This window comes from Salmo trutta, chromosome 16 (genome assembly GCF_901001165.1).
Source record: "Salmo trutta chromosome 16, fSalTru1.1, whole genome shotgun sequence".
NCBI classification, from domain to species: Eukaryota; Metazoa; Chordata; class Actinopteri; order Salmoniformes; family Salmonidae; genus Salmo; species Salmo trutta.
This window is the reverse complement of record NC_042972.1, coordinates 59,364,344-59,380,797: the sequence shown is the minus strand read 5'-3', so window position 1 is coordinate 59,380,797 and position 16,454 is coordinate 59,364,344. Positions and strand designations below refer to the sequence as shown.

Below are 16,454 nucleotides of genomic sequence, written 5' to 3'. Positions count from 1 at the left end.
GACGTAGTCTCTCTATTATCCACAGTGCAGTGCCTTGGTGGGTGTCTGCTGTTTCATAGGGCAGTAAACTACCTCTGCTTTATTACGCCTCCCTGCTGAGTATATCAACCAAGGAGAAGGAGAGCCAGAGGAATACGCATTCACACACAAACTAAAGAAAAAAATATTTGGGGATAATATTTTACAAGTATGAGTAAGAGTCTCCATGAATAAATATTGATTTCAGGTATTTATTATGAGCAACGCAATCTCACTGCAGCACTGGCGGGTATAAAATGGAAGGGTGTTGATGGCAGTAGGACTTCCTGAGTCAATGTGTTGTGTTGCTGACTACAGAACTTAAATTCAACTATAAATATATCACAAATATTTCCACTGACGTTTCCACTGACGTTTGTATCCAATGTAAGGACTGGTGACAGCAGATAGAACCTCGATGGCAATGGGACAGTCTATTGAAGCACAACAACAAGGAAAGATGTATTGCTGCCATGCATTCAATAGTGGATGGTTGTCAACTCAAACGGATGCCTTGCGAAGATAAATGCTTAAACAATTGGTGAACACAATTTTAAAGTGTTGTGAACCAGTTAACCTAAACTTTATTGCATAAATTATAGCTAGGAAAGGAATTAGGAAACCATGTCTACAGCAAGGCTCCATTTGTTTCAGTTTCAGTTCCTTTACGACTCTTTATCGAGCTTGGAAAACCTGCAAGCCATTAGTGGCTTGATGAGGACTTAAGCTAATCAGTCTAGATTAGCCAGCAGCCTTTAAAACACCCCCATGATGTCTGACAGCTGCTGAAGTCTGACTCACCCTAGCCCACTGTCTCACACAGCCAAGGACCACCAATCACACACCCAAAGTCTATACGGCTCCAGACCCATATTCATATTACATCATTTTGGCCCAGCTTTGTCTGGAGGTCCACAATGACAGGTTTCAAAAAGGCTTATATAGGACCCAACTCTGGATGACCCCCCACACACACACTCTCCTTATCTTTTGTTTTTTTCTTTCTGGGTTTGTTTTGCCCCAACTGCTTATTTGCCTGTGGTCAGTGCAATACGGTCTCGGGACAACGCCGGATCCAGCACTTACCATGAAAGCTTTTCAAGCAACGACTGTCCTAGCTGCCAGCAGGCACTGAGCTGTCAATTGGTTTGATTTGAATTTTATAATGGAGTTGTGATCTGTGAAACATCAGTCTAAAATGTTTTTATTGCCCGTAACCCTGTAGACAAAATTTACACAAACATCAATCTCCACCGGTAAAAAAAATAAAATACAGGCCATGTGTTTGGATGTTTGTGGTTATGGAAGTGCTGCTTGATTGTTTTGACGCCGTCAATATTTCTGTTGTAATGTATTACCAGTATTTCATTGCCGTGGCACACAGCACTGTGGAGACAGAAACTCACTGGTAGGACCAATAGAACTGACATTGCCATTATATTCTCCTTCACTATTGGAAAACAATGCATATGCCCAAAAATGACAATATTGTGTGCTGTTGATAGAAATAATTCCTTAAATCACATACTATTTTGGGGATTGGTACCAATTAGGCAACCACCGTGTTTACAACCAACACATCAATATGTTTACCTTTCTATCCTGCATTTCTGCTCTTCCTTTCTATTTACAGTAGGACAGCTTGTCACTAGGAACTATTAAACCAAATAAGGTAACGATTACTGTTTGCAATGTTGGTCATCCTGAATGACGGTGTATCAGAAAGCACTGGAAAAAGAAACTTGCAGGTCCACATATGTGACTGACTGGCTCAAATCGGTCTTATGTAGCAAAATTTGAAATTGGGTTTTTTACATTGATAACAAGTAAAGAGCTTGTTATCAAGCTAGCTTAGCTACTGTAGCTAGCTAGTTTATAAACCAAGCTAGTTAGCATAAAATATTATGTATTATTGTCATTACTTAACGTTATTTAGCCCTTTTATTATTTGTTCGCTAGCCACCTGATCATTGCATGTCGAAGAAGTTCAAATTTTTCTGCTTATGAAAAAAAACTCTTGTCGGAGTTGATGGAGGAATTTACTAAGATAGAGGATAAAAAGACTCAACACGACTGTCAAAAACAAGGAAGACCCGATGGCCGTATTATGCAACAGATTTAATGGATTGACACGGATTTAAGAGAAGAGGGACCGAAATCGGATAAAGGAGTGCTGGAAAATTTTCAAAGAGAAAGACAAAAAGGATGTGGCAGAGGAGAGGTGGGCAGTCTATTGCCCCTAGTACACCTAAGAATCTAGTTCTCCTGTAAAATCCAGCTGCTGTTTCCTCTGTAGGATTCAACCTTATGTACTGATTTTTCAGACCGGCAATAGCACTGGACACTCTGACTACAATCCTGCAGACGTTTGACTTGTGGAGTCCAAAAAGATCCCCATCCACCATCTGGAAACATCCAGTTGCGTAGAACTGTAGGGCCACCAGGAGCTGAGGTAGTGGGGGTACAGCCACATTCCTATCACGCCAAAGCTTAATGGTTTGTGCAACCATTCTTCCCAGTTGCATTACAGAGTCTTTGGAGAAGTGGTATCTCCTTGAAAACTCATCATTATCATAAAACTTAGGATTCATCCTGTCTCTAATTATTCTGTGAGGTACTGTAGTTTTGGTCTCTCCGCAGTAGATATGCTGCCATCTATCAGCTAAACCACCTCAAATGGCAGTTCAGAATAAACCTCCAATCTAAGTTTATATATATATATTAAAAAAAGAGCAACAGGCTTAATTTATTGAGGTTTAAAGTGAAAACTAAACTTTAATCTAATTATTTTTCTTAAGTACTTTACACCTCTGATTAAATCCATCCTCTAATCTAAATGTAGTGTTTCTTTGGGGTATCTGTACTTTACTATTTATATTTTTGACTACTTTTACTTCACTACAGTACATTCCTGAAGAAAATGATGTGCTTTTTACTCCATACATTTTCCCTGACACCCAAAAGTGCTCGTTACATTTTGAATGCTTAGCAGGACAGAAAATTGTCTAATTCACACACTTAAAGAGAACATTCCTGGTCATCCCTACTGCCTCTGATCTGGAGGACTCACTAAACACATGCTTTGTTTTTAAATTGTGTCTGAGTGTTGGAGTGTGACCCTGGCTATCTGTAAAAAAATAATAATTGTGCCATCTGGTTTGCTTAATTATTTTAAATGATTTGTACTTTTACGTTTACTTTTGATACTTAAGTATATTTAAAACCAAATACTTTTAGACTTCTTGTCACGTCCTGACCAGTATAATTGGTTATTGTTTATTGTAGTTTGGTCAGGACGTGGCAGGGGGTATTTGTTTTATGTGGTTCGGGGTTTAATGGTATATGTATTTATGTAAGACGGGTGTTTGATTTATGTGTTTCGGGGTTTGGGGTAATGTTCTTGTTTTGTATTTCTATGGTTTTCTATGTTGTGTATTTCTTTGTGTTGGCCTGGTATGGCTCTCAATCAGGAACAGCTGTACATCGTTGTTGCTGATTGAGCGTCATACTTAGGTAGCCCTGTTTCACCTGTCCCTTTGTGGGAAGTTGTTTGCATAGTTGTGTGTTTAGCCAGCAATCATGTTCGTTCGATCGTTTTCGTGTTTTGTTTATTTTGTGTTCAATAAAAGTCACTATGAGCACTCAACCCGCTGCGCCTTGGTCCACTACATACGACAACCGTTACACTTCTACTTAAGTAGTATTTTACTGGGTGACTCACTTTTACTTGAGTCATTTTCTATTAAGGTATCTTTACTTTTACTCAAGTATGAAAATGGATTACTTTTTCCGCCACTGATTTTAATTTAACTAGGATTAATTTAAAACTATGTTTAACATTTGGTGCAACAGTATTAATATAAACCCTTGATTTAACCCAGTTTAAGAGTTAATCCATGTTGCTGCAACCCACCCATAGTGTTACTTTTTTCTCTCTGCTCTTACAGATCACCTATAAGGCTCTGAGCTCCTTGGACCCCAGTGCAGACCTGACCACCCAGCGCGGCAGGGTGTTCAAGCTACGCAACGAGACCCACCACCTGTTTGTGGGGCTCTACCCGGGCACCACCTACTTCTTCACCCTCAAAGCCAGTACCAACAAAGGTTTTGGACCCCCTGTTACCACCCGCATCGCCACCAAGATAGCAGGTGAGTGAGACTTGTTCAGAGCAGATAGTCTTAATAGTGGTGTTACGTTGGTATCAGAAGTTCACATACATACAACAGCAAGCACTACTGTAACGATGTACGCTGAGAGTCGGGAAGCAAGTTCAGGGAGTGAGTGTTTTAATAAATAAACGCAACTAAATACTAAACAAGAAACACAAACACACAGACATGACACTGGAGCAAAAACAGGAACAATGATGACTCAGGAGGAAACAAAAGGGAGTGACATAAAGGGCAGGTAATCAAGGAGGTGATGGAGTCCAGTTGATTGTCATTATGCGCAAATGTGCATAACGTTGGCGACGGGTGTACGCCATAAACGAACAACCTGGTGACCTAGAGGCCGGAGGGAGCACACGTGACAGTACCTTCTCACCGATGTGCGGCTCCAGCTGCAGGACGCCGACCAAGATGACGATCCCAGGGATCAGGAGTGGACCGGTCACCTCTGCTAAGGCATGGGAACCTGTCGATCCGGCTAAGTCGTGGGAGCATGACGACCTAGAGTGCCGGAGAGAGGGCATGCATGACAGTACCCCCTTCCCGGCGTGTTCGGCTCCAGCCGCAGGACGCCAACCACAGGGACGATTCCGGGGATCCGCAGCGGACCGGTCGCCTCCGCTGAGGGGCAGAAACCTGACAAACCGGCTGAGGAGTAAGAGCCTGATGAGCCGGCTGAGACCTCCCCGGTTGCATCGGCTGAGGCACGGGAAACTGTTCATCCAGCTTAGGCATGGGAGCCTATCCAACCCGCTGAGGCCTCCCAGGTAGCTCCGCTCCAACACCCGGACCCGACATCACCCCCAACACAAAAACAAAAAAACTCCCTGATGCTTCCCTTTGCCGAGTCGTCATTCTGTAACGATGTACGCTGAGAGTCGGGAAGTAAGTTCAGGGAGTGAGTGTTTTTAATAAATAAACGCAACTAAATACAAAACAAGAAACACGAACAACGCACAGACATGACACTGGAACAGGAACAATGACAGCTCGGGAAGAAACAAAAGGGAGTGACATATAAATAGCAGGTAATCAAGGAGGTGATGGAGTCCAGGTGAGTGTCATTATGCACAAATGTGCGTAATGCTGGTGACAGGTGTGCGCCATAAACGAACAGCCTGGTTACCTAGAGGCCGGAGAGGGAGCACAAATGACAACTATGACAGAAATTACATGCACCATTGTACCATAGCAGTTTTTTTCTCCTTTTTCCTTTTGTATGTTATATGAAAGTAAAAAACAAACACTGTGACATTGTAAAATACTAAGTTTTCTAAAAATACCTTTTAGAACAAGGCTCAAACACCTGACTAAGACTTGTAAGGCCAGTATATTATTGTTCATTCTTAAAATTGATTATATATTTTTTTTTAAATGGACACACCTCAGTAAAACAGTGACCTTTCAAATGTCTATATAGGGATTACATGCTGGGAATGATTAATGAAGTAGCGTGAGTCTCACTGTAGAAATGAAGCTAGAGTAGAATAATATATTTATACGCTGAGATCAAACAAAGTTGGGGATGAAGAAAATCACGTGATTGGCACGTTATTGGCACCAATTTAATGCTGTTGCTGACAGTCAAAATATCACTGGAATGACAACGTAACCCACATACAGTACACAGAATGTAGCAATCAAACATTGTTCATCATTGTGCACCATTCATTTGAACCATGTCATTCCTGACATTCATAGATAGAAATGGTGTAACACAAGCATGAAGGATTTGTCGTCTTATCTCTGAAAGTAAACATTCCCTGTCTCAGTTGTCAGTCATCCAATAGACTAGAGCCTTGACGGCCTGGAGCATCAACACCTTTCTCTTTGATTCCTGAACGAATTGGCATTTCTAATTCCAGCCTTGGTTTATCTAATCAAGGTTGTCCAATGAATGTTTTGGAGATAATGAAGACGAGACATTTTAAAGAGATGGCACTATCGTGACATGTATAGGGCAAGGTTTTCACACCAACATGGTTGTGTTAGGATACATCTTTAAAAAGTTCAATCTTTAGCAATGGCTTTATGGACAATACTGACTTAAGCCTATTCCATAGTTTATTTACTGTTACTGTATGCCATACTCCATTCTGGATTAGCTTCAGCAATCACAGGGCTAAATCCATTATTGCCATGATGTGAGGGGACCAAGTGTGTTTTACAGGTAGGAATTCAACAGGGTTTTGTTCATTAAGAAACAAAACTAAAACAGACTCAATCATATTAGTCTTTTGTGGCATAACATTTAAAAAGTGTTCCGTGGCGTGCCCTAATGAACACTTACTTGATCTCATCCCCTCTGAATCTTTCCCCACCAGCCCCATCGATGCAGGAGTACGAAACAGACACGCCCCCTCTGAACGAGACGGACACCACCATCACAGTTCTGCTGAAGCCTGCCCAGTCCAGAGGAGCTCCCGTCAGGTACCACACTATGACATCACTTCCTGTCAAAAGTTACATGTCTCTATTTTGGAAGTGTAAATTTCATTTTAGTCTGCTTCAAATGTGAAAACTCTGGCATAAAGCCTAACTCTCACATTTTTTAGCATGGCATTATGGAGGTGTCAGATTCGCAAAATAATGGTGTGTGGAAAGAATTTATATTAAATTGTATATATTGATTGTTTTAACTGCTTATCTGCACACTAAGAAATTAATTTGTTCATACACAACACATGACAGTGCAGTTAACGCTTAGGCCTAATTGCACAGGTTTTTACTGAAGTGTTACCTTTTTCTTTCTCAAAAAAGTCAAGTTATAAGCACAGCTTCCAATTCATATTTATCCCGACCTTGAAATGGTTCACCGAAGTCCACAGAATCTCCTAAATTAAAAACGGAATTATTGTTCTTCCTGTGAGTGTTGAGTGTAGAAGCATTCATTCATATAAGTGCAATTTGTATGCAAAATGCATTAAGGGGATCAAGTTCAATTTGTATTGTAGTTGGCAGAGCAACACAGTTCTTTTAAAAGTTTCATCGCATTTAGTTCCAGTTTTGAAAACAGCCTTGACAAAACAGACACGACATACTCACTTATGCCAATTCAACACTACTGGCCGTTGGCTTGGAACAACAGCTTAACCGCTTTAGGAACATCAATCGCAAGCAGTTTGTTGACATTCATAAAAATATGGATGGTGTGTGCACATTGAAATAGGACATTTTTTGCTCAACCTAACAACTCAGAAGGAAACTATTTCCCAGTGTTAACTGAATACCTCAATTGCCCTTATGGGCTAACATTTGGTCAGAAAGAAAATGCTTATGTACTTGCTATTGGGCTAACAATATTTCCAGGCCTTGTGTAGAATTATAGAATTTAAATATCTGAGGGGAATAATACACTTGTGAAATTGCTAAATAGGAAATTAAATCAAAGTGGGTATTTACAGTATTCTATAATATAATATACATGCTATATTACATTTTCTGATTCATCAACTACTAAATCCTATCTTAAAGACTTCAAATATGCCCCTAAGTGCATAAGGTTCATTGCCACATGTCAAATCAAATCACATTTTATTTGTCACATACACCGAATTCAATGGGTGTTGACTTAACCGTGAAATGCTTGCTTATGAGCTCTTCACAACGATGCAGAGTTAAAAAATGATACTTAAAAGAAAAATAGTAACAGAAGAGGAATAAAATACACAAGAATGGAGCTATATACAGGGAGTAGCAGATCAATGTGCAGCTATATACAGGGAATAGCAGATCAATGTGCAGCTATATACAGGGAGTACCAGTACCAGATCAATGTGGAGCTATATACAGGGAATAGCAGATCAATGGGCAGCTATATACAGGGAGTAGCAGATCAATGTGCAGCTATATACAGGGAGTAGCAGATCAATGTGCAGCTATATACAGGGAGTAGCAGATCAATGTGCAGCTATATACAGGGAGTAGCAGATCAATGTGCAGCTATATACAGGGAGTAGCAGATCAATGTGCAGCTATATACAGGGAGTAGCAGATCAATGTGCAGCTATATACAGGGAGTAGCAGATCAATGTGCAGCTATATACAGGGAGTAGCAGATCCAGATCAATGTGCAGCTATATACAGGGAGTACCAGTACCAGATCAATGTGCAGCTATATACAGGGAGTACCAGTACCAGATCAATGTGGAGCTATATACTGGGAGTACCAGATCAATTTGGAGCTATATACTGGGAGTACCAGATCAATGTGGAGCTATATACAGGGAGTACCAGTACCAGATCAATATGGAGAGGTACAGTGGGGGAAAAAAGTATTTGATCCCCTGCTGATTTTGTACATTTGCCCACTTACAAAGAAATGATCAGTCTATCATTTTAATGGTAGGTTTATTTGAACAGTGAGAGACAGAATAACAACAAAAAAATCCAGAAAAACGCATGTCAAAAATGTTATAAAATGATTTGCATTTTAATGAGGGAAATAAGTATTTGACCCCTCTGCAAAACATGACTTAGTCCTTGGTGGCAAAACCCTTGTTGGCAATCACAGAGGTCAGACGTTTCTTGTAGTTGGCCACCAGGTTTGCACACATCTCAGGAGGGATTTTGTCCCACTCCTCTTTGCAGATCTTCTCCAAGTCATTAAGGTTTCGAGACTGACGTTTGGCAACTCGAACCTTCAGCTCCCTCCACAGATTTTCTATGGGATTAAGGTCTGGAGACTGGCTAGGCCACTCCAGGACCTTAATGTGCTTCTTCTTGAGCCACTCCTTTGTTGCCTTGGCCGTGTGTTTTCGGTCATTGTCATGCTGGAATACCCATCCACGACCCATTTTCAATGCCCTGGCTGAGGGAAGGAGGTTCTCACCCAAGATTTGACGGTACATTGCCCCGTCAAATGATGCGGTGAAGTTGTCCTGTCCCCCTAGCAGAAAAACACCCCCAAAGCATAATGTTTACACCTCCATGTTTGACAGTGGAGATGGTGTTCTTGGGGTCATAGGCAGCATTCCTCCTCCTCCAAACACGTTGAGTTGATGCCAAAGAGCTCCATTTTGGTCTCATCTGACCACAACACTTTCACCAGTTGTCCTCTGAATCATTCAGATATACATGCCCATCTGAAGTTTGCCAATGAACATGTGCTTTCTTGTGCAGGGTGACCTTGTGGGCCCTGCTGGATTGCAGTCCTTCATGGCGTAGTGTGTTACCAATTTTTTTCTTGGTGACTATGTCCCCAGCTGCCTTGATCATTGACAAAATCCTCCCATGCAGTTCTGGGCTGATTCCTCACCGTTCTCATGATCATTGCAACTCCATGAGGTGAGATCTTGCATGGAGCCCCAGGCCGAGGGATATTGACAGTTATTTTGTGTTTCTTCCATTTGCGAACAATCACACCAACTGTTGTCACCTTCTCACCAAGCTGCTTGGCAATGGTCTTGTAGCCCATTCCAGCCTTGTGTAGGTCTACAATCTTGTCCCTGACATCCTTGGAGAGCTCTTTGGTCTTGGCCATGGTGGAGAGTTTGGAATCTGATTGATAGCTTCTGTGGACAGGTGACTTTTTTACAGGTAACAAGCTGCGGTTAGGAGCACTCCCTTTAAGAGTGTGCTCTAATCTCAGCTCGTTACCTGTATAAAAGACACCTGGGAGCCAGAAATCTTTCTGATTGAGAGGGGGTCAAATACTTATTTCCCTCATTAAAATGCAAATCAATTTATAACATTTTTGACATGCGTTTTCCTGGATATTTTTGTTGTTATTCTGTCTCTCACTGTTCAAATAAACCTACCATTAAATTTATAGACTGATCATTTCTTTGTCAGTGGGCAAACGTACAAAATCAGCAGGGGATCAAATACTTTTTTCCCCCACTGTATGAAGTATTTGAGGTAGATATGTACATGAAGGCTGGGTAAAGTGACTAGGCATCAGGATGGATCATAATAAGCTTTTTGAGGTAGATATGTACATGAACGCAGGGTAAAGTTACTAGGCATCAGGATAGATAATAATACGGTATTTGAGGAAGATATGTACATGAAGGCAGGGTAAAGTGACTAGGCATCAGGATAGATAATAATAAGAGTATGTGAGTGAGTGTGTATGTATTGTCTTGTGAGTGTGCAGAGTCAGTGCAAGATAGGGTTAGTGCAGATAGTCTGTTTTATGTTGAAAACAAGTCATTGCTTTGTAAATAACGATAGCCTACATTTCACATACTGTACAGATAATGCTTTAAAAAGTATAATGGTCTCTAGAACATAAAAGCTCTGTTTTAATGAAAATGTTTACCAAAAAAGCTCATGGCAAGATCAGCCGGGCTGTTGTTACATCCATCCTGCACATACGGATGCAACCAAGCCATTTTTCCAATGCTCTTGTTTGGTCTCTGAAAGCCATTAGTTTGAAATTTATATTTGCTGTCAGAGAAAAGTACACGCTCCTTTGGTCATCAGCAATTATCCCATATGAAAGATGCCAAATTAGAGGCTAGGATAATTTGCCCTAGTCCTTCACAGAAACATACATTTCCCTAATTGCATATAATTGTGAAGTGTGTGTTCTTGGCATAGATGGACGTAATTGCGGACAACCACTATAGCGCCCCAGGGCTCAAAAGAAGTCCTTATCCATTCATGAACCCCAGAGCAGAAACAAACCCTCCACTCATTATCTTCCTCTCCATTGACAGGGCCTTTCAAAAAAGGCCAGTTTAAAGACCGCTCCCACTGGCTCCTCACTTCTAATTAGGGGTAGATTTCCCTCTACTGGTCCCTCACAGAAATGACTGCCCAATAGAAGTGCTCCCCCCAGACAAGTCTGTATTTATGTTAGTTTCTATTCTAAATTTAAAGTAAATAACATGTGATTTTCCACGGAGTTACCATTATTTTCCAAAATGTCACCAAACATGATAGATTTTTTGGTTAAAAGTCCATCTTCAGCAGGTGATGTAATTCACGCTGGAGATATGAACGTACTAATCGCAAAGCAAATTGAAAGTTCCAAAACAGTCATGTGGTCAATTTGGAGTGGTATGAATAGTTGATTGGAGGTTAAGAGAGAGCAGCAATAAGACTCCTCTTTCTGCTCAGATAAACTTTGTATATAGTTTTAAACTGACCCGACACAGACTACAAACCCATTCTGTATGTAAAACACTATCTATATATTCAGACATTAGGTAGTTCCTTTATTAAATTCAATTGTTTTTATTCATTAATTTTTAAATCAATATTTAACCCATTTCTTATGGAACTCGGGGTTGAGTTTAGGGCCGTATGTATCAATCGTCTTAGGGTAGGAGTGCTAACACAGAATCAGGTACCCCATGTCCATGTAATCTTATTCATTGTGATCTAAAAGACCAAACTGATCCTAGATCAGTCTACTCTGAGACGCTTCATACAGTGCCTTCAGAAAGTATCCACCACCCTTGACTTTTTCCACATTTTGTTGTGTTACAGCCTGAATTTAAAATGTATTAAATTGAGATTTTGTCACACACACAATACCCTTCAAGGTCAAATTGGAATTGTGTTTTTTGTAACTTTTACAAATTAATTAAAAATGAAAAGATGAAATGTCTTGAGTCAATAAGTATTCAACCCTTTTGTTATTGCGAGCCTTGATAAGTTGAATGGTGCACTGTGTGCAATAATAGTGTTTAAGAAGATGTTTTAATGACTCATCTCTGTACCCCACACATACAATTATCTGTAAGGTCCCTCACTCGAGCAGTGAATTTCAAACACAGATTCAACAACAAAAACCAGGGAGGTTTTCCAATGCCTCACAAAGATGGGTGAAAATGTTAAAAGCAGACATTGAATATCCTTTTGAGCATGGTGACGTTATTAATTACACTTCGAATGGTGTATCAATACACCCAGTCACTACAAAGCAACAAGCGTCCTTCCTAACTCAGTTGCTGGAGAGGAAGGAAACCGCTCAGTGTCCTGAATACAAAGTGTTATATTTGGGGCAAATCCAACCCCACATATCACTGAGTACAACTCTTCATATTTTCAAGCATGGTTGTGATTGCATCATGTTGGTATGCTCGTCATGGGTTAGGACTCGTTTTTCTTAGGATAAAAAGAAACGGAATAGAGCTAACCATAGGCAAAATCCCAGAAAACCTGGTTCAGTTTGCTTTCCAACAGACACTGGGAGAGAAATTCCCCTTTAAACAGGACAATAACCTGAAACACAAGGCCAAATATACACTGGAGTTGCATACCAAGACGACATTGAATGTTCCTGAGTGGCCTAGTTACAGTTTTGTAAAATTAAATGTCTTGAAAATCCACGGCAAGACTTGAAAATGGCTGAATAATGTGCAAATATTGTACAATTCAGGTGTGCAAAGCTCTTATAGACTTCCCCCAAAAAGTCTCACAGCTGTAATCGCTGCCAAAGGCGATTCTAACATGTATTGACAAAGGGGGTTGAATACCTATGTAATCAAGATATATTCCTGTTTTTTTTATTACATTTTTCCAAATGTTAGAATTTTTCTTCCACTGTCACATTACAGAGAATTTTGTGTAGATCGTTGTCAAAAAATGACAATTAAATAAATGTTAATCCCACCATGTAACACAACAAAATGTGGAAAAAGTCAAGCGGAGTGAATACTTTCTGAAGGCACTGGTCAGACCTCTGATGATGATCCTTGGCCTTTGCCCTATACTTTCTCCCCAGTGTCTACCAGCTGGTGGTGAAAGAGGAACGCAAGCAGAAGGTGCGGCGGGCAGCCGACGCGCAGGAGTGCTTCCCCGTCCCCGTCAGCTTCAAGAATGCCTCCATCTTGGATTCGCCCCACTACTTTGCGGCGGAGCTCCCGCCCACCTACCTGACTGTGGTTCAGCCCTTCACCGTAGGCGACAACAAGACCTACAATGGCTACTGGAACCCCCCGCTCTCTTCGTCCAAGAGCTACAGCATTTACTTCCAAGCCCTGAGCAAAGCCAATGGGGTGAGCTGTCATACCTCCTTTTAAGATCCATCACTGTTCAATGTCCATCGCTGTCGTATGTTGTCTAGATATAGATTACGGTTGTCACGCTACCAGTATCACCATACTCAGAAGTATCATGACAAGCAAACAAAACATGAAGCAGACTTAATTTTGAGAAGAAAACAGTCCTTTTGGAAACAAACAGCCTTACTGTCATTTGGAGTCATTTTCCAAGCTATACACATTTACATAAAGCAGGTTTTTAAAAGAGTTTAGTCTGCTTTGTGTTATCCTCTTTGCCATAACACATTTAGTATTGTAGTATCATGATAATGGTATTGTGACAACCCTAATACAGATGGGATTTTCAATGGAATGTCTTTGTTCAGCCTTTTAGTGAATAATGATTGACCACATTTTTCCCCCGCCATCTTGAATCATATCAGTTTTTGTAGGTGTAATTTACTAAGGGGTGCATGCTCCTCTTATTTCTGATTTGAAGTACAACTAAGTTGATTTATGATCTAGTAATACATACCTATCAGCCAATTGAATGTACAGTAAAATTGCAAAAGGGATGTGTCACATGGAATGACGCTGGAGAGACGAAGCAGGTACGGGGAGTCAAACATTTAATAAAGAACGGATATGGAACGAGACAGGAACAGCGTCAAACTAGTAAACACAGACAAAAAAACAATCAATGCAGTAGCAGGGAAGGAGATCAAGGGAACTGACAAATATAGGGGAGGAAATAAACAGGTGATGAATGAGTTCAGGTGAGTCCAATATCGCTGATGCGTGTGACAAGGGAAGTCAGGTGTGCGTAATAGATGGCAGGAGTGTGTGATGCAGGGCAGCCTGGCGCCCTCAAGCGCCAAGGGGGGAGCGTGATCAGACGTGACAGCACCCTCCCCTCTAGGGGCACCACGCGGCGTCCCACCTGGGCGAACCGGCCGAGACATGGGCGCTGGGCAAGCCGATTGGGGGGTGGAAGCCCAACGAACCGACAGGACCGTGGGAGCCTGGCGAGCCGGCTAAGGGATGGAAGCCCGACGATCTGGCTGAGGTAAGATGCCTGTCGGTCCCGCTGCAGAGAAGGAGCCCGAAGATCCTGTGGAGTGTGACGTGGAATGGAAACCCACCGAGCCAACTGAGGCGAGGAAACCTCTCGAACCAGCCAGGGTAATGGAAACCCGACGGGCTGGCTTAGGCACCCTCGGTTCCATCTGTGGCGGAATCCACCCCGACGTCACCAACAAAAATCAAAATACATTTAAATCCTGGACCGGCTGGGCAAACAAGAACTGACGATCCAGCTGGGATGGGCGCCATCCGAGCCAACCGGGACAAGGAAACCTCGAGCCAACTAGGGCGTGGAAGCCCAACGAGCTGACTAGGCACCCCCGGTTCCATCAGCGGCGACCCAGAGCCGATGTCACCACCAACCGGAACACCAGTACTCCCCGACGCTTCGTAGAGTGGTGGCTGCTGCATTCTGTCACATGGAATGACGCTGGATAGATGAAGCAGGTACGGGGAGTCAAACATTTAATAAAGAACGGACAAGGAACGAGACAGGAACAGTGTCCGTCACGGTTGTCGTAAGGAGAAGCGGACCAAAGTGCAGCGTATGTGTCATTCCACATTTTATTAACACTGTGAAACTATGCAATACATAAACCATAAACTGAACTAACAAAAACAACAAACCGTGACACAGAGGTGAAACATACACTACTCAAAAACAATCTCCCACAAACCCAGGTGGAAAAAAACCCTACTTAAGTATGATCTCCAATTAGAGACAACGAAGACCAGCTACCTCTAATTGGAGACCATCCCAAACAAAACCAACATAGAAATTCAAAATTAGAACATGAACATAGAAATACAAAACATAGAAAAACACCCCCTGTCACACCCTGCCCTGATCTACCATAGAAAATAACATCTTACTATGGTCAGGACGTGACAGTGTCAGCAAACTAGTAAACACAGACGAAAAACAATCAATGCAGCAGCAGGGAACAGAGCAAGGGAACAGACAAATATAGGGGAGGAAATAAACAGGTGATGATTGAGTCTAGGTGAGTCCAATATCACTGATGCGCGTGACGAGGGAACGCAGGTGTGCGTAATAGATGGCAGGAGTACGTGATGCAGGGCAGCCTGGCCCCTTCAAGCGCCAGGGGGAGGGAGAGCGGGAGCAGACGTGACAGGATGTCCAATAGCATTTGCCTGTTCTTCTTTGTTTGCCAAATCGTAAACGGCATGCAAATGTATGGCACTCTAGCTCTTCTTATTCGTAAAAGGTTAGACTATAAAATATATTTTTCGAAATTGCTTAAAACCACAGGGTGTTCCATAATTTTCCACCTCTGTAACTTTGTTTGGCGTTGGCACCGGCTGGCGGTATAAGCAGCGCCTTCCCAACGCTCAAGTTTTCCCATGATGTGGTTCAGTGTGCCTGAGCGGTGGTCACATCGACTTCATGATTTCATTGGATCTCAGTCAATTCAATCTTAGTTTTAGGCTCAGTGAGAATCTTTTTGATAAAGTTATTGCATAAAATATGGATTTAGCTTGGTAGTTTAGATCTGCCATCAAGAATAAGGCATTTATTTCACCTCTCTCGTTCCTTAATCTGTTTATCTTTCACTTAAATTTTCCCCCATTACATTCAGGTTAGTCTCCTGAAATGTAAATTCAAGTTCGGCTTAACTGTTTCTCCGTGGCTTTAAAGTATGCCAGCCCATCATTATTATTTAATCTAATGGTTTTTCCATTTAGCTATTGTCACATATGTAAATGCTCAGTGTAAACTGCTGCTACTCACTTATACTCCATCTTTCAGTAGACTACATAGTGTACGTACTGACGGTACTGTGCATATTCCCTTACCCGCTACTACAGCATGAAATACCCATGTGATTTGAGTTGTGCATGATGGCAGCACAGCTTGGATCCCTAGTTTGCTCATCAAGTCTCCTTTCACGGGTGGCATCCCTAAGATGCCATTCTTTCATTGTGCCAATTAGAAAGCATGCACATCAAATGAGCCCGAGCAGGCTTTTCCAAAGCTATGCGATGCCACCCAAGCCCCCCGACATAAAAGACAAGAAAATACATTGCCTAGGGGTGGAGAGTTTAAGTCTGGAAAGAGAAATAGGGAGGGGGGGAGAGATAGTGAGAGAAAAGAGGGTCGAGGGAGGCTTTTCCTCCCAATACAGACGAGCTGTCTGCTGATTCCTCAGCCAGGGTGGGTGCCAACTACAGTCGCCAACTCTCCTGGCACTGCCAATTGCGCTCGAAACAACCCCTTCTCTGGCC

The 16,454-nt window shown here is 41.9% G+C and overlaps 1 protein-coding gene across 9 annotated transcripts in view; it reads left to right on the top strand.

Annotated features, from left to right (window-relative positions):
• The window catches only part of LOC115151117 (receptor-type tyrosine-protein phosphatase T), a 587,678-nt gene that overhangs the window by 338,598 nt on the left and 232,626 nt on the right, over positions 1 to 16,454 (top strand). For all 9 annotated transcript variants that reach the window (XM_029695125.1, XM_029695122.1, XM_029695121.1 and 6 more), the window contains exons 10-12: positions 3,966 to 4,167; positions 6,513 to 6,618; positions 12,866 to 13,139. In XM_029695125.1, the coding sequence (XP_029550985.1) occupies positions 3,966 to 4,167; positions 6,513 to 6,618; positions 12,866 to 13,139 (582 nt within the window). The remainder of the gene's footprint in view (positions 1 to 3,965; positions 4,168 to 6,512; positions 6,619 to 12,865; positions 13,140 to 16,454) is intronic.